Source organism: Thalassophryne amazonica, chromosome 11, assembly GCF_902500255.1.
Source record: "Thalassophryne amazonica chromosome 11, fThaAma1.1, whole genome shotgun sequence".
Classification (NCBI taxonomy): domain Eukaryota; kingdom Metazoa; phylum Chordata; class Actinopteri; order Batrachoidiformes; family Batrachoididae; genus Thalassophryne; species Thalassophryne amazonica.
Genome location: NC_047113.1, coordinates 17,802,579 through 17,821,923, shown reverse-complemented (window position 1 = coordinate 17,821,923; position 19,345 = coordinate 17,802,579). Strand labels below are relative to the sequence as shown.

At 40.6% G+C, this 19,345-nt stretch overlaps 1 protein-coding gene across 4 annotated transcripts in view; it reads right to left on the bottom strand.

Annotated features, from left to right (window-relative positions):
• The window catches only part of sh3tc2 (SH3 domain and tetratricopeptide repeats 2), a 92,175-nt gene that overhangs the window by 46,666 nt on the left and 26,164 nt on the right, over positions 1–19,345 (bottom strand). For all 4 annotated transcript variants that reach the window (XM_034181153.1, XM_034181149.1, XM_034181150.1 and 1 more), the window contains exons 5-6: positions 16,207–16,312; positions 8,565–8,708 (exon numbers count right to left, since the gene is read on the bottom strand). In XM_034181153.1, the coding sequence (XP_034037044.1) occupies positions 8,565–8,708; positions 16,207–16,312 (250 nt within the window). The remainder of the gene's footprint in view (positions 1–8,564; positions 8,709–16,206; positions 16,313–19,345) is intronic.

The following is a 19,345-nucleotide window of genomic DNA, read 5'->3' as shown; positions in this document are numbered from 1 at the left end:
AAATCAGGAAAAAAATTGTGGCAGTCAGTAACGGTTACTTTTTTAAACCAAGCAGAGGGAAAAAAATATGGAATCACTCAATTCTGAGGAAAAAATTATGGAATCATGAAAAACAAAAGAACGCTCCAACACATCACTAGTATTTTGTTGCACCACCTCTGGCTTTTATAACAGCTTGCAGTCTCTGAGGCATGGACTTAATGAGTGACAAACAGTACTCTTCATCAATCTGGCTCCAACTTTCTCTGATTGCTGTTGCCAGATCAGCTTTGCTGGTTGGAGCCTTGTCATGGATCATTTTCTTCAACTTCCACCAAAGATTTTCAATTGGACTATTTGCAGGCCATGACATTGAGCCTATGTGTCTTTTTGCAAGGAATGTTTTCACAGTTTTTGCTCTATGGCAAGATGCATTATCATCTTGAAAAATGATTTCATCATCCCCAAACATCCTTTCAATTGATGGGATAAGAAAAGTGTCCAAAATATCAACATAAACTTGTGCATTTATTGATGATGTAATGACAGCCATCTCCCCAGTGCCTCTAAAGACCCTTTTGTATAGGCTGGCTTTTACCTAGTTTTTATGGTTTTATGTTTCTGCTGTTTTTAATTTCTCTGTTCTTATGTGAAGCACTTTGTGATTTCTATCTTGAAAGGTGCTATATAAATAAACCTTACTTACTTACTTACTTACAATACAGATATTGCAGTTAAATAACCCTAGCTAAATAAAAAATAAATGCCACTCATGGGATTGTGGCAGTCAGTAACGGTTACTTTTTTAGACCAAGCAGAGGAAAAAAATATGGACTCACTCAATTCTGAGGAATAAATTATGGAATCACCCTGTAAATTTCCATCCCCAAAACTAACACCTGCATCAAATCACATCTGCTCGTTGACATTAACCCTATGTCATGAAACTGACCCTATGTGTCTTTTTGCAAGGAATGTTTTCACAGTTTTTGCTCTATGGCAAGATGCATTATCTTCTTGAAAAATGATGATCATCCTTAAACATCAGAAAAGTGTCCAAAATATCAACGTAAACTTGTGCATTTATTGATGATGTAATGACAGCCATCTCCCCAGTGCCTTTACATGACATGCAGCCCCATATCATCAATGACTGTGGAAATTTACATGTTGTCTTCAGGCAGTCATCTTTATAAATCTCATTGGAACGGCACCAAACAAAAGTTCCAGCATCATCACCTTGCCCAATGCAGATTCGAGATTCATCACTTAATATGACTTTCATCCAGTCATCCACAGTCCACAATTGCTTTTCCTTAGCCCATTGTAACCTTGTTTTTTTCTGTTTAGGTGTTAATGATGGCTTTCGTTTAGCTTTTCTGTATGTAAATCCCATTTCCTTTAGGCTGTTTCTTACAGTTCGGTCACAGACATTGACTCCAGTTTCCTCCCATTTGTTCCTCATTTGTTTTGTTGTGCATTTTTGATTTTTGAGACATATTGCTTTAAGTTTTCTTTTGCAACATTGCGTGATGATTTACCCTCTTTTAAGAGTTTGATAATCCTCTCCTTTGTTTCAATTGACATATCTCGTGTTGGAGCCATGATTCATGTCAGTCCACTTGGTGCAACAGCTCTCCAAGGTGTGTTCACTCCTTTTTAGATGCAGACTAACGAGCAGATCTGATTTGATGCAGGTGTTAGCTTTGGGGATGAAAATTTACAGGGTGATTCCATAATTTATTCCTCAGAATTGAGTGAGTCCATATTTTTTTCCCTCTGCTTGGTCTAAAAAAGTAACCGTTACTGACTGCCACAATTATTTTTACTGATTTCTTATAGTGTTTCTTAAAGCCAGAAAGTTGCCATTTGAAATGACTTTAGTTTTGTGTCATGTCTGTGATGTGATTTTTTCTACAAAATTAAACAACTGAATGAACATCCTCCGAGGCCGGTGATTCCATAATTTTTGCCAGGGGTCGAATGATAAAGGTATAGAAGGATAGTCATCTGTGCAACCTTAGGGCCCCTTTACACATAGTACACATCAGTGTGAATCACCATGAAACAGCTTGTATGGGCGAACCATGAAAACATCAAGCCAACGGGCAGGCATGAACAATGCTGCAGCGATGGTTTTGTGTACACGGGAACACAGTGTGAGCAAAAAAGTGTTGTGCTGTGAAAACAAAAAGCTTGCCACCCACAGGATTCGAACCTGCAATTTCCAAAAGCTCTGATTACCAGCCAGAAACTTTACCACTGAGCTACCGTCACTGTCCTGTAAAAGGTGCGGGAAAATGCCTGATATCAAGAAGGAAATGGACATATTTAAAGAGAAATCATGTCCACATTTCCTGGCGACATGTCCAGTCGGCCCCGCATGTATATCTGACACGTGTGTCTTGTGGACGGCGCACCGCAGGACAGACACCGCGTCATGTGGAACAGAGCTCACGTGGGTGACATGACATTCAGATCACCCGCTGTGCGTTATGATCTGATGGTCCATTTCACCTGGAGTAGCCTGTCAATGTGCGCACCGCGCGCGCTCACTGCAACCCATTGCAACAGTGATGTATGTTTTCATGTATGTCCATGTGAGGACAGCAAGCAGACACATGCGTGTCACAGTGGGCAGTTGTTAGTTCATATCTGTCCAAACACTGTACGTGTTCTCCAGCTGGGACGTCCAGAACCACAGATCTCCACAGCTGCGCCTATCAGCGGTCACACCCCCTGTCAGTTCAGCACACACACCAACATGTCACTGTGTCTGTTTGCAAAGCCACAATCGTGGGGGCACTTACACAAATTTCACATCCAGCTTGAAAGTGATCATCTGCTAACTGTTGTTGTGCTTAATAGTGTGAATAGCCACACATTTTATAAGTGCTAAGCGAGTGGTGTTAGATGTTTGTGTGTGTCAGCTAGAATTTGGCCGACACCTGCTGCAAGAGGGTTTGATGGGCTCTCACAGCGCACTGTGTCTTTCAGCCGCTGGTGTGCGCAAATAGTTGTAGCAACAGGTGTACAAGGCCTTGGAGGCAGCTACAATTATACACATATTGCATCCGATTCTTGCTTCATGCGCACTTCGACCACATTTGTACTATGTGTGAAGGGGCCCTTAGTGATGTCCACTTTAGACGACTTCACTGTGGAAGGCTTTCTAAATACGCAGGGCAGCTGTGGCTGGAAATCAAATAACTCAGGTCTTGAGTCACATCAGTGCTGGTGTCTGTCCCTGGATACAGCAGTGTGAAGTGGATGAAAGTCTAATGACTCTCCCCATTGATGGGATGCCAGTCTGGCACAGGTTATCTACCCACCTATGGCTGGCATTCAACTGGGTGTACTGGGATAATGCACATGAAGTGTCTTGTACAAGAACACAGAAGTGAGAGTAAAGCACTTTGGACACCATCTGGCTGCTATAAATGGCTGCATAAATAAATGCTGATTGATTGATTGAGTTGAACCCAAGTCTACATATTGGTTTTTGTTGCTGTTTGCCTTTCAGTTGCTCCCACTTTCTTGGAGTTGCCAACAACCTTTACACCAGATGACCTTCCTCATGCAACTCTAGTTGTCCACGAAAAAACATTCACATTCCCTGGTCTTCCCAAGAGGTCTACTAGCCAAGTACCAATGAGGACCTTCCATATTTTATGGCGTATAAGTTGCGACAGCGTATAAGTCACACCTGTTTTCTGTATGTGGAACTCAGTTTTTAACACAGCATTTCCCTAAGGGAGAGTTTAACAATGGACAGGAACTTGATGTATCACATGTACAGACCACAGCCTGTGCTGTTACTTAACACAAGGACTTTTAAATTCCAAACATAAGCAAGGTGGACAAATAAAGGTGCGTTTTGGATTGTATTTAATGCAGTTTGGACAAAAGACATCATCAGATGGGTTTGATCACAGCAACATGGAGAACTGAGCCATAGATTTACACAGGAAGCCCCCAGCATGTGGTGTGTAACATAAGACTGTTAAATTCCAAAAATAAGCAAAATGAACAAATAAATGTGCAATAGACAATATATTGAATGTTGTTTGACACAGAGTGGACAAAAAAAGAGATGGAAACTAGTTTCTGGCCCAAAGTGCTGGAAACACAACAATAAAATTGTTAGTCCATATGATGTTTTATCAGCTCTTTAATTTGGGATTATTGTGCATTGCTATTGTGTATTTTTATGACTGGCATTTATTTTGTTTAGGAAAAGGCCTATATAATAAATGGTTGCTATTATTTTTATTATTATTACTATTAGCAATTGTGTGTTGATATTAGAAGACTTATTATTAATTTGAAGTCTATTTTACGGTGTACATTACACAATGTTGCACGATACTGTACAATGTCTATTGTACTCGCATATACAGCAAAATTAAAAGACCTTAAAACACCATTTTGTAAATTAGCCTGGACTTTCTGGTTTTCTTAACATAAATTACAGTTAAATTTAAAGCAGTCTTCCTTTTTCATCTGCAATCATATACTGTGTAATCACATCGCTGTTTTTAAGGGTGAGAACAACATGGCAATCATCCATTAGTAAGTCCCTTCGGCTGCTCCCTTGTTTGCACTCGGGGTCACCACAGCAAATCCAAGGTGGATCTGCATGTTGAATTGGCACAGGTTTTACGCCGGATGCCCTTCCTGACACAACTCCACATTACATGGAGAAATGTGGCAGGGGTGGGATTTGAACCCGGAGCCTTCTGAACTGAAACCAAGCGCATTAACTACTTGGCCACCACCATGGCAATCATCCATTAATAATTTTTAATGTCTTTCAAAATCTTTTGTAATTAATGTGGGCCTGAAGCATGACATCACACTGTAAATCTGAAATATATTCATCAACCTCAGTGTTAAATGAACACTGTATGAGCAGTTTACATGTAAAACCTGAGATACAGTTTTATACTTTTGAAAGTGTTAACATGCTGATTGTTATGTGCCTCACTCTTACAGTACAAAATACCAAGTTTCATCCAAAGCCACATGTCTTCAGACTGTGGGATGAAGCCAGAGTGTTTCCAGAGGGATCTAATGGAAACTGGCACACGCCACACACGCGGGTTTGGAACCTACAATCAACTGGTAATTGAAAAAACAGACATGCCAGTGGACCACCACATACAGTGCTTATGAATGTCTTTTTTTCAGTTCTCACAGAAAATCGCTAAAATATTTGTAGAGCGTTTACAAACAGGGTGAAGCATCAACACTTTCATAAGTATTAATTTAACAAACACCCTGCATTTAAATGTGAACCACTGACAAAGAGTTAATTTCCACTCTGAGGGAGTTAAAGGAATTGGCTCTGCTCCGGCTGATGTTTTTGTTCAAGTTCCTCCTCGATTTTGGAGTTTCACCTTGTTATTTCCTTCATCAACTGAACTGTGTGTTCAAATGTATTTCTGTCAGATGCGGTGAACATCACAAATTACTTTAATCTTTGCATTGAAAACAAAATACCTTCACAGCGTGCTGCACTCTTTGGGATTATGGAAGCTTTTGGGTCTTCTTGCATCTTAGGCAATTACACAGTATCACTTACACATTGCAGCAAGCTCACTGTGGTACGATTGGGGTTTCTTTGGTCTATGGTTACATTTTCAAGTGGACGGTGGAAGGTGGTTTCACGGCAGCTTGTGGATCACCTTACTGAGAATATTCTTTTTGAGCCACTGCATTCTGCTTTTACAAAATATCATTCCACAGAGACAGTGCTCACAAAAGTGGTGAATGATCTTCTGCTTGCAATGGATTCAGACACCACTACGGTTCTGGTGCTGTTAAACCTCAGTGCTGCGTTTGATACCGTGGATCATCATATTCTACTTGATAGGCTGGAGAATCATTTTGGGACTACTGGAAGTGCCCTTGCATGGTTGACGTCATACCTGACCAGTCATTCTCACTGTTTTGTACAATAACACTACCTCTAACATTAGTGACATGAAATTTGGGGTTCCACAGGGGTCCATCTTAGGCCCCCTGCTTTTCTCTCTTTATATAGCACCCCTTGGCACATATTGCGGCGTTTTGGGATTACCTTTTATTGCTATGCTGATGATACTCAATTGTACATGCCGATAACTGCTGGTAATCTCATCAACATAAAATCCTTAGAAGATTGCCTTGCATCAGTGAAAAGCTGGATGTCTAGCAACTTCCTACTTTTAAACTCTGATAAGACTGAAATGATGGTTCTTGATCCAGCGAGACATCGGCATCAATTTGGCCAGCTAACGCTTAGCCTAGGCTCATGTGTCATACATAACACTGACAAAGTGAGAAACCTTGGCGTAACTTTTGATCCTACATTGTCCTTTGACCTCCACATTAGAGATATTACAAGGACTGCTTTCTTCCACCTGTGAAATATAGCGAAGATTTGTCCCATCCTGTCTATGACTGATGCTGACACCCTGCTTCATGCTTTTGTCTCTTCTAGATTGGACTACTGCAATGTTCTATTTTCTGGTTTACTGCAGTCCTGCATTAAGGGTCTCCATTTGGTTCAATATGCTGCTACCAGACTTTTGACATGAAGCAGAAAGTTTGACCACATTACACCCATTTTGGCATCTCTTCACTGGCTTCCTGTGAGATCAGATGAATGGACTGCATTTTAATCAGGCTGCTGCCATGCAAGGTGCCTACTACACACCTGGAGCAACTAGGGGATTAAAGACCTTGCCCAAGGGCCCTTAGTGATTTTCCGGTCAGGCTAGGATTTGAACCGAGGATCCTCTGGTCTCAAGTCTAACGCTTTAACCACTAGACCATCACCTCCCCTCTTTTAAGATTTTAAGGTTCTGCTAGTAATCCATAAAATTGTTCACGGACTGGCACCTCCCTACTTTGCTGACCTAATTAAACCCCACGAACTGGCCCGGACTTTGCGTTCTCAGGATGCAGGACTACTTTGTGTCCCTAGGGTGAATAAAAAGTCTGCGGGTCACAGAGCTTTCTCTTATTCCGCCCCTGTTCTGTGGAATGATCTCCCTGCATCAATAAAACAGTAAGATTCTGTAGAGACTTTCAAGTCCAGACTTAAGATGCACATATTTTCCCTTTCTTATGGCTAGCATACTGACATAGTATGTTACTATGCTTTTTACTCTCTTAAATTCATTTTACTGGGAAACGGAGCAGGCCGCGGCCTCAACTTTATCTAAATTTTGGCTCTTTTAGTGAAGCTTAGGGCTCACCTAGTATTTCTTCTGTTTTTCTTGTTACTTAATGCTGACAAATTATACTGTATTTGTTGTCTTTCCGATGCTTGATTCATTTTTTTCTCTGTTTGACATCCAGAGATGGGTGTGGTGTCTGTTTCTGCAACCCTCCTCTCCAGTGTACCGGCAAAATTTCCTGTATATTCGTTTTGTAAATTGTTTTATAAATTGTGTCAGTAGCGTGGCCCAAGCTGAGGGTAACCCCTTTGACTCTGGTCTGCTTGAGGTTTCTTCCTCAAATCATCAGAGAGAGTTTTTCCTTACCACTGTCACCTGTGTGCTTGCTCTGGGGGTTGGTAAGGTTAGACCTTACTTATGTGAAGTGCCTTGAGCCAACTTTGTTGTGATTTGGTGCTATATAAATGAAAATAAATTGAAATTGATGGAGGGTGGAGCATGAGTCAACAATATGCTGTGCAGTCTGTTCCGAGGATCCCCATATGCAGGCTCTAGATGGTCACAGACCCTAATGGTGCATGCTGGTATTGGCAAGATAACTTTGTGTCTGGTGGTAGCTTTGTGTCTGGGGTGAGTTGAGTGGGTCAGGACTGTCCTGCCAGCAATTTCTACATTCACTTAAGATATTAAAGCTGGCTTGGCACCGGGTTTCTGTGTGGCGGGATTTCTGTGTGGCAGGATTGTAGGCATAGGGTAGTGTTTGGTTGAATGTGCCATGACAGGACAGTTTATAATTTTTTTGTGTTTGTTTTTCGCAAAGTGATCTGGCCTTCTAATTTTGGACTGTTACCCTTGTTGTGTATTGAAAGTGTTCTTGATCTTCTTCTGTCATCCACCATGACTGTTACCTGTTATTTTCTGGACCCTTTGTTGTTGCTGAGATCTTTCTTTCTCAATTAATTATTTCATTATTGTTTTAGTTTTCTACCTTTGTGTTGACTTGATTCAATGGCAGTAATGCTTCACATGCACAGTTTTTGACAACATATACCAAATGTAGATTCAACATTTGAAAAGAACACTGTTTACTTTTAAAAGAAATGGAAATCTACGTAAATACCAATAAATTAAAGGAAGTCTGTTGTATGTGCTTCTGAGAAGAGAATACAGTTGTGTTTAATTATGTGTGGCATAAATTACACTGTTAAGTTGTATTATTAATTAACCAAACACTACCTTGTAGAGCATAGATTCATACATTGACTTTTATTATTTTGTAAGCAGCAGTTAGGACAGCTTACTCTTTACATGCACTATTCTAACATTAAAAGTATAATTTACTATGACTTGTATCACTGAGATTCTCCACAGATATATGACATCATCTCATAACAAACTACCAGGAATATCTCTACTAACCCTCCTGCAGTAAAAGTTCCAGATATAGGGTGGCCAGATGCTCCTCATCGACAGAAACGTTTATCTCCAAGTCCGACAGCAGCTCAGGGTCCAGCCAAAATGACTGATCACACAGGAAATTCTCCAAACAGCGAGCCACATACCCTAGAACAGAAAATAAATCCAGTTATTACAAATAATAACCAGACTGAACTCAAAAGCAAACACCTAGTGTTGCCAAAAAGTAATCCAATTACTGATTACTCCTTGAAAATTAACTTAGTTACTTAACTGATTACTCAGTTTTAAAAGGAACTAAGTTAGATTATAGTTACTTTATTAGTTACTTTCATCAGCTGTCGACAACACCCCCTGCCACCTCAACATGAAAATGATAACCTGTTTTGCCAATATTCATGTTATAGTCACCCTTTCTTGACTTCAATGAACTCAAATACTTGTTTATAAAAATAAAATAAAAATATCTTTCTTGACCTCATATTTAACTGTTGACAGCACTGTAACGGTAAAACATGCAATTTCTAAACAACAAAGTTTCTAAATGTAACTATCAAACTCTTTTTGATAGTTACATTTAGATAGATAGTCTCTTTTACATTTTTGTAACGTTTTAAATTCTTTCTAAACATTTTAGTTGTTGAAATTCTTCTTCTTCTTCTTCTTATTATTATTATTATTATTATTATTATTTGTATTATTATTATTATTATTACTATTATTAGTATGAGTAGTACAACCCCTGGCAAAAATTATGGAATCACCGGCCTCGGAGGATGTTCATTCAGTTGTTTAATTTTGTAGAAAAAAAGCAGATCACAGACATGACACAAAACTAAAGTCATTTCAAATGGCAACTTTCTGACTTTAAGAAACACTATTAGAAATCAAGAAAAAAAGATTGTGGCAGTCAGTAACGGTTACTTTTTTAGACCAAACAGAGGAAAAAAAATATGGACTCACTCAATTCTGAGGAATAAATTATGGAATCACCCTGTAAATTTTCATCCCCAAACTAACACCTGCATCAAATCACATCTGCTTGTTAGTCTGCATCTAAAAAGGAGTGATCACACCTTGGAGAGCTGTTGCACCAAGTGGACTGACATGAATCATGGCTCCAACATGAGAGATGTCAGTTGAAACAAAGGAGAGGATTATCAAACTCTTAAAAGAGGGTAAATCATCACACAATGTTGCAAAAGATGTTGGTTGTTCACAGTCAGCTGTGTCTAAACTCTGGACCAAATACAAACAACATGGGAAGGTTGTTAAAGGCAAACATACTGGTAGACCAAGGAAGACATCAAAGCATCAAGACAGAAAACTTAAAGCAATATGTCTCAAAAATCGAAAATGCACAACAAAACAAATGAGGAACGAATGGGAGGAAACTGGAGTCAACGTCTGTGACCGAACTGTAAGAAACCGCCTAAAGGAAATGGGATTTACATACAGAAAAGCTAAACGAAAGCCATCATTAACACCTAAACAGAAAAAAGCAAGGTTACAATGGGCTAAAGAAAAGCAATCGTGGACTGTGGATGACTGGATGAAAGTCATATTCAGTGATGAATCTCGAATCTGCATTGGGCAAGGTGATGATGCTGGAACTTTTGTTTGGTGCCGTTCCAATGAGATTTATAAAGATGACTGCCTGAAGACAACATGTAAATTTCCACAGTCATTGATGATATGGGGCTGCATGTCATGTAAAGGCACTGGGGAGATGGCTGTCATTACATCATCAATAAATGCACAAGTTTACGTTGATATTTTGGACACTTTTCTGATGTTTAAGGATGATCATCATTTTTCAAGAAGATAATGCATCTTGCCATAGAGCAAAACTGTGAAAACATTCCTTGCAAAAGACACATAGGGTCAGTTTCATGACATAGGGTTAATGTCAACGAGCAGATGTGATTTGATGCAGGTGTTAGTTTTGGGGATGGAAATTTACAGGGTGATTCCATAATTTATTCCTCAGAACTGAGTGATTCCATATTTTTTTCCTCTGCTTGGTCTAAAAAAGTAACCGTTACTGACTGCCACAATCTTTTTTTCTTGATTTCTTATAGTGTTTCTTAAAGCCAGAAAGTTGCCATTTGAAATGACTTTAGTTTTGTGTCATGTCTGTGATCTGCTTTTTTTCTACAAAATTAAACAACAGAATGAACATCCTCCGAGGCCGGTGATTCCATAATTTTTGCCAGGGGTTGTAGTAATAGTATGAAAAATGTCTTCAAAAGTGGACCTTTAATCTAGGGGTGTTATGGGGAGCCACACAGCCCCCCTCCACCCATGCCTACGTCCCGCGTGGATTCGTCCCTGGTTTGCTGTCTGAGCAGAAGAATGGATAACACTTACTTATGTGGAAAAAAAAAACGACAGTTTGACAGGTAAGACTGTTTTATCTGTGTTTTTTTACTTCATGTTGTACTCAGGAAGAGACTTTACGTGGATTTGGGTGAACAAAAAGCGTTAGTATTCATGACGTGTCTTGGAGCAACTGTTTTTAGCGAGAACAAACACAGTGACACGGGGTTTTAAAGGGGAAAAAAAGCCTAAAAATGTCTTTGTAAAACCATAGCTTTGAGCTTCACCATGCTTTGAGGGACAACTGTTTTTCAACTTGGAGCTGCTGCACAGCAAATGAACAGCTCGCAGCTCGCTGAAAGTGGACAAAGTGGGTAGTAACTGAACCTTGACCTCCCCCTGCCCACGGGCCAGTTTTAATGCTGCAATCAACCCACAATACAAAAATAAGTGTAACGCTGATTACTGTTTTAGAAAGATTAATGCGTTAGATTACTCGTTACTGAAAAAAAGTGGTCAGATTAGAGTAACATGTTACGGCATCACTGCAAACACGTACACATAAACATCAACAATACACATTGATCATCATATTGATCACAAGCAGTGATAACAATATGTAACAAATTTTTATTTTTGTTTTGTTCCTGGGTACACAGTGTGTTTTTCTAACCTGTTATGCCTTAAATAAATAGAAAATAGCTGTTATTCCACAGAAACTTTGCTTCTGTGATCAGGACAATGATATTTTGAAATTTATCTGTTTTCAAGAATATTCTCGATTCGCCTTCACTACTAAGTAGTCTTCTAGAATATTCTTTAACTGCTAGAACTGTCCAGAATTTTCTAGAAGTTTCCAGAATTATCTAGAAATTTCAAGAAACTTTTAGAACTTTCTAGAATGCAAAAAAATAAAATAAAATCAAACTTTGTGCTGAATGTAGTCATTTTTCCATAGACTTTAGACATAAGCAGTTGAAATATAACACTTAGAAGCCAGGAACAAAAATTGTGTTACATAGTGTAATTTTGTCAATAAAACCTAAAAAGGAAAATGTCTGGAGCAGGGCTCTCCAACCTTGCTCCGTGGTAGCGCTTGTCCTGTGTGAGTGTCAAATAAACTTTAACTTAGAGGGAATGCCAGGTTAGCTAATTTGTGTCATGTTATGGCATAACAGGGTGGGACCCACATGCACTAAATATGTACACATGGTTCGTCCAATTTGGTCTTGTGGTTAGAGTGGTGAGCTCAAGACCAGAGAATCTTAGCTTTGGATCCCTGGCACCAAGCAAGCCAGCATGCATATGAGACGCTCAAGACAAACACAGATAGCCTCACAGTCAGTTTTATGGGCTATCTGCTGTCAGGCCAGTTGGTCTCCAGGCATCAGGATGAACAGGTGAGCAGGCCGATCCAGTTATGAAAATAAGGAACAGGTAAACTTGGATTAGAACACCCACAGAGGGAGTGTTACTTCATTCTCTATGCACTATGCTACTACGACACTAAATCTTAACAATAGAAAATAGTTGTGGGCTGTCATATAAATGTTAAAAATGTTGTTAACAGGACCTTTAACATTTAATGCTTGAATTTGATACCAGTTGGTAGTCACATTAAAGATGCGTGTTTATGATTGGTTAGGTTACTGCTGGATGTCTGCTAACCAAATTACTTCAGCATTAACATTAATTAGCATCCGAGGTAATTATCTCTGACTGAAATTGCATAGTAAATATTAAAAGAATGGATGTGGCAAGAAGGTAAGTGGTAATGTCATTACCACTTGGGCAACAGCCATCCCATGTGGTAATGACTACAGGTAAGAGACATCTCATACCTGTAGTCTCATAGCTGTGGTGCTCAGAGAGACCTTCGATGGCACCCAGAATGATGGACTAGCTGGTAGCTCAGTGGATAAGGAGTTGGCCTACCAGTACAGATTCTGGAGATGAGCACAGGCAACAACAGGCCTCAGGGCCTATTTATGACCTCAGACACCCTCTTCAACTCTGAATGGTTTTGCATGGTATGGTTAAGGGCTCCTTCACACATAACATGATTGAAGCAGACTAGCGCATGAAGGAGGAATTGCATGCCATTCGTGAAAACTCAGAGCTGCCTCCAACGCCTCGTACACCTGTCACTACAATTATTCACGCACACCAGCAGCTGAAAGACAGAGTGCCCTGTGAGAGCCCATTCGATCCTTCTCGCAGCAGGTGTGGGCCAAATTCCAGGTAACACGAACATCCAACACCGCTAGCTTGACATTTAGAAATGTGTGGCCATTCATGCTGTCAGCATGAAAACAGTGAGCAGACGATCACTTTCAAGCTGGATGTGAAATTTGCCAAAGTGCCCCCATGAGTGTGGCTTTGCAAAAAGCCACACACATGTGGCATGCATGTGTATCGCACATGTGCGAGTGTGTCGTGCCGCCCCCCCCCCCCCCACACACACACACACGCACATGTGGCATGCAGGGGGAGAGCACAATTGCATGACATGCTGGTGATATGTATTTACAGACATGATCCTATGGGGGCTGGACAGCCATGTTTGAGCGCACACAGCCAGGCTGAAGTGGCCATGCACAGCGCATCTTTCACAGACTGCTGCATGTGAAAGGGACCATCAGATCATGCAGCAGGTGATCTGAATGTCATGCGTGTCCAGCAGGACACAAGCGCTGCAGGACTCTGACAATATGATAAGCAAACAGCGCCACAAATACACCACTTTCAGTCACATATCACCAAAAATACATTGTAACAAATGCCGTTTTGTCAGTTATTATGGCACTTTTTTCTCTTAAAAAAAATACATTTATCTCCTTGTTGATTTTAGCCATTTTATGCACCTGCTATAAGTCAATGATTGTAGTGCAGTGGTAAAGTTCCTGTTTGGTAATCAGAGCTTTTGTAAATTGCAGGTTCAAATCCCGTGAGTGGCATTTATTTTTTATTTAGCTAGGGTTATTTAACTGCAAGGTTCTGTATTGTAAGTAAGTAAGTAAGGTTTATTTATATAGCACCTTTCAAGATAGAAATCACAAAGTGCTTCACATAAGAACAGAGAAATTAAAAACAGCAGAAACATAAAACCATAAAAACTAGGTAAAAGCCAGCCTATACAAAAGGGTCTTTAGCTTCACTTTAAATGTTTCAACAGAGTCCATGGAGCGTAGGTCCAAAGGCAATGCATTCCACATTTTAGGTGCCACCACCTCGAAAGCACAGTCTCCCCTGGTCTTCAGTCTTGTCCTAGGCACAACCAATAGGCCCAGGTCCGAAGACCACAGAGACCTACTTGTCACATATGGATGTAATAGCTCGGTGATATAAGATGGCATTTGACCATGCAGAGCTCTAAAAGTCAGTACTAGAATTTTAAATTGGAGTCTGAAATGGATGGGGAGCCAGTGCAAGGAGGAGAGGATTGGGGTTATATGTGACCTCTTTGATGACCTCGTCAGCAGCCTCGCAGCCGCATTCTGAACTGTTTGTAAGTGGTCCAAAGAGGACTTGCTAAGGCTAAAAAATAGAGAGTTACAGTAATCCAAACGTGATGACACAGATGCATGAATGATCATCTCCATCTCCGCCCGAGACACAATGCTGCGCAGATGGGCAATATTGCGCAAATGGAAAAAACAAGACTGTGTCAGGCAGGTAACATACGCGTCAAAATTGAGGGAGTGATCGAACGTAACACCCAAGTTCCTCACTGCTGAGCGAACAAAAGGGGCCAGAGAACCAAGATTCCCAACCACAGTGGGAACAAACTCGTCAGGGGCACAAACAAGGACCTCAGTCTTACCTATATTTAAGGACAAATAGTTGGCCGCCATCCAGTCACCAATAACCTCAACACAGTTCTGAAGAGCAGATACCCTAGAGACCGTTTGAGGAGTGAATGAGATGTACAGCTGGATGTCATCCGCATAACAGTGGTAGGAGACATCTTTAAAACTACTCAAGACATGACCAAGTGGGAGCAAATATAGCGCAAACAATATAGGTCCCAGAACAGAACCCTGAGGCACACCACAGGATAGCATGGCAGAGGAGGACATAAATTTACCAGCAGCAACAGCGAAAGTCCTGTGTGAAAGATAAGACAAAAACCAGTCCAGAGCAGACCCAGAAATGCCCACCCAAGTCCTTAGTCTCTCAACTAAGACTCCATGATCCACCGTGTCAAAAGCTGCAGAGAGATCCAAAAGGACAAGCACAGAAAATTCACCTGCATCTCTGCGCATTAAAATATCATTTGAAACTCTGAGAAGGGCAGTTTCTGTAGATGCAAGTGGCGGAACCCAGACTGGAATTTATCAAGAATATTATGTTCAGCTAAAACCTCATTAAGCTGTTTGGCCACCACTTTCTCTAAGACTTTGGAAATAAAAGGCAACTTTGAAATTGGTCTAAAATTTTGAAGGAGTGAAGGATCAGCATTAGGCTTTTTTAAAAGAGGGTGAATAACTGCCTGTTTAAAATACTGAGGGACATAGCCGGAAAGCAGTGATCTATTTATTATCAATAAGACAACCGGACCAATAGAATGGAAGACCTTTTTAAAAAAGGAGGTAGGGACGATATCAAGTGGGCAGGAGGAAGGTTTCAATCTGTCCACCAGACCAGTGAGCTCTTTCAGCAATATAGGTTTAAAACTATCCAGAACTGATGGCCGGGTAAGATAGGGAACAGAAGAAGAAAGAGAGGGATTAATATTTGCCCTGATATCACGAATTTTGCTGATAAAAAAGGACAAAAAATTGTCACAGTCTTCATTTGACTGAATGATAGCAGCAGGAGATGCAGGTTGTGTCCCCTTTTATTTATTATTTATATCAACCCAGTGATATTCACTAATTATAGAGCTGTTTTTATTTTGTGACACGATGTGGTGCAACATGTTCCAGCTGCTCATACTGTGTTCGTGCATGTGCACAATGGTTCATGGTTCCCTATTTCGTGTTTGGTTTGCGGATTTTCTTCCAGTTTCTGTGTCTTTCGTGCTATGTGTGAAGGGGCCCTAAGGTTAGACACGCTGAGCTTATGGGATATACTGTATATCCATGGGAGTGAAAACAAGCCTTAATACTCACATTGAGCTGTACTTTACTTTATATCAGTGGCCAATAGAGCCCTAAATCTAAAATTTATTTTAAAAATGTTGCCAAAATAGTGATTACAAGCAACAAAACTGTGTTTAAAATTCTATTATATTGTATGCGTGCATAAAGTAAAAGTGGTAAATTGCAGAAAACAGAGTTGTGTATCTCATTTCACAGTCACAGCTGGTGATCATTAGTACTACCTAGTGCAAGGTAAGTTGAAAACTTCCAGATTTCCTCCACAGTTTTGAATGTAAGGACAAAGCTATCCTTCTCAGCATGGACAGATACCAGACGTGCAGACAGATCCTGCAGAAACAAAGACAGCATATCAGTGTGTTGTCATAAAATGCACCATACGCTGCAGGGTTTCTTCTACATCACATAGTATAGACCCGTTGGGCTGCTGGAGCAAAACAGGGGGCTGTCAGACCTGACGTTTTCAGAAAGCAACTGTCATTGATTCATATGGTTGGTAGAGCATCATCACCACCCACTGCTATATTTTCATATTATATTCATATTCTATATTGCTATATTGTTGTTATCAAACAATTATCATGTAGTGAAGTAAAGATGTGTCCATATAAGTGTTCCCAGAATGTTTGGTGTAGAGTGTTTTCAGGTCCATGCATCTAATCCCTCTATGTTCAACCCAGTCTCATGGCATGTCATGATTCAGCAGTACAAAATATACATTAATCTATTGGTTCATGATGTTGCCAAGAAAAGCACCTCATTTTTGTCACAACAGCACGAATTCATTCTAATACATTCTGTGATGGCTGCATGAAATTAAAAGTGAAGCGGGGGCGTCAGGGGTGGTTATGGTTACAGTGGGGGGAAGGAGTAGGGTTAGGTTATGGTTAAGGTTAGGGTTGGGGGTAGGAGTAGGGTTAGTAATAGTGAGTTAAATAAAACCTGTCATGAAAATTTTAATCATTTCGTGAGACTGGGCTGCTATGTTGGAGAAGTGGTGCCTTAAATTTTGGAGAAATGGGATTTTGAGGATCATTGGTTCAACTAACATTCTCCAATTTGCTCCCAGTGTAAAGTTGTGCACATTGCATAGTAGCACACTGACACTAGTGTAACTGTGTGTAATTGGGTGAAGGTCCTGCATTATTGTAAAGTGCTTTAAGCACCTGCATAAGATGGACAAGTGATATATAAGTGCTGTCCATTTAGCCTTTGTAAATGTGGTCCATTAAGGCATTAATAGCAGTAACTGTCTCTCATTTACATATTTTGGGTATACAATGAAAACATGCTCTACAGTGCTGCTCCCTTGGCTAGCTCTCACTTGTCCAAGAGAGAGCGGAAGTGGCGCTCGTCTACCTGTGCGACACTGTGCAGCCTGCTGAGGCGTATGTTCTGAGTGCTGGGTGTTGTTGTTGTTGTCGATTGTGTGTTACTGCTGTGGACTTCTATGCCTGTATCTGTTATCGAGGACTAAGCGGAGTTACGCGGAAACATGAAGGGAGCTTACATCGGGATCTTCGTTGCTCTCTGGACTCTGTTATGTCGGAGCATTAGCGGCTACCAAGATGGCAGAGACGTGAGTGCTGATAGGATTATCTACAGTCGGGAACTCTTGTAGTCTCTCCGTCTGCCAGAAGCGGGTTCGGAGTCCTTGCGTCCTCCTGGCTTGCCGGGTGGGTTTTTCGACACTGCAGAAAGTGGATTGGTACCGAGGAAACGCCGGAGGAGGAGGGGTGGCGTCCTGCGCCGGCTGAGAAGAATTAGACTTGACGATAGACGCCGGCTCCCACCTCTCCCAATATTCCTTCTTTCCAATGTTCAGTCTATCAGGAATAAGATGGATGAACTCGAGATCTACGCAAAGTGGAAACATGAGTTTAGAGAGACTTGCCTCCTCGCGTTCACTGAAACATGGCTGGGAGAACGAGACAGGAATGAGGATTTCTACTTAACCGGCTTTGGACTCCCCATTCGTCTGGACCACTCTTCTTTCATTACAAATAAGTCTAAAGGAGGTGGGGTCTGTTTTTATATTAATGAGAGATACTGTAAAACTGTTGTGGTGTGAGAGAAAATATGCACCTCAGATATTGAGCTTTTGAGTATCTCACTTCGCCCCTTATACCTGCCGAGGGAATTTCCTCAGTTGTTTTTTTCCCTGGTTTATATTCACCCGAGAGCTGACGTCACGGCAGCTTGCCAGCTGATCGAGGATGTGAATAATAAACTAACTGCAATTTCCCCTGATGCTCCTAAATTTATTTTGGGGGATTTTAACCACTGCCGATTAGACAGAATACTGAGGACATACGAGCAGTATGTTACTTGTTCAACAACTATGGGGAATTCTATTGTTGACCAGTGCTATGGCTCAGTAGCCAAAGCTTATAGGTCCATCAGTATGCCCCCTCTCGGAGCCTCATACCATAATAGTGTTCTTCTTTTGCCGACTTATAAGCCAGTCTGTAGACGTCAGGAGCAGACTATAAAGACTGTGAGGTGTTGGTCCGAAGACTGCATTGACAAACTGAAGGCTTGCTTCGAATGGACTGCGTGGGAGGTTTTTTATGATACATGCTCTGATCTGAATGAACTGACACAGACTGTTTCCTCTTATATATCCTTCTGTGTGGATATCAACATTCCTCAGAAGAATATTATTAGCTATGCCAATAATAAACCGTGGGTCACCAAAAATTTAAAGTGTTTTAAATAAGAAGAAAATTTTTTTTTATATAGGAGATAATGTGGAAAAGAAAGAAATTAACAAGGAGGTTAGGAACGAAATCCGTAAAGCTAAAAGAGCTTACAAAGACAAGGTAGAACATATGTACAGTAGTGGTGATCTGCGGGCAGCCTGGATAGGCATTAAATCTATGGCTTCAGTTACTAATGTCCAACAGGATAATAATAGAGCGCCAATTAAAGTAGAGGGGAGCTACGATGAGGATCTGCCGAATGCATTTAACTGTTTCTATTCTAGGTTTGAGAACTATGAGGTTGCAGATAAACTCCCCCTTGAGAGCACTTCCTCTGCTACTGACGATGGTATAATCATTAGCGAGGATAGTGTGAAAAGACTTCTGGAGAAGGTTAATGTAAGGAAGTCTTGTGGTCCAGATGGAATTTGTGGACGTACACTGAGGTATTGTGGTGAGCAACTTAGTAGTGTCCTCCTCTATATCTTTCAGAGGTCACTTAGTTGCGGCCGAGTGCCAGATTTATGGAAATCATCACTTATAATTCCTGTCCCGAAAAAGTCATTTCCTAAATAGTTTAATGATTTTAGACCTGTGGCACTTACATCACTGTGTATGAAGGTCTTTGAGAAAATTATGAAGAATATGATAATGTCAAATA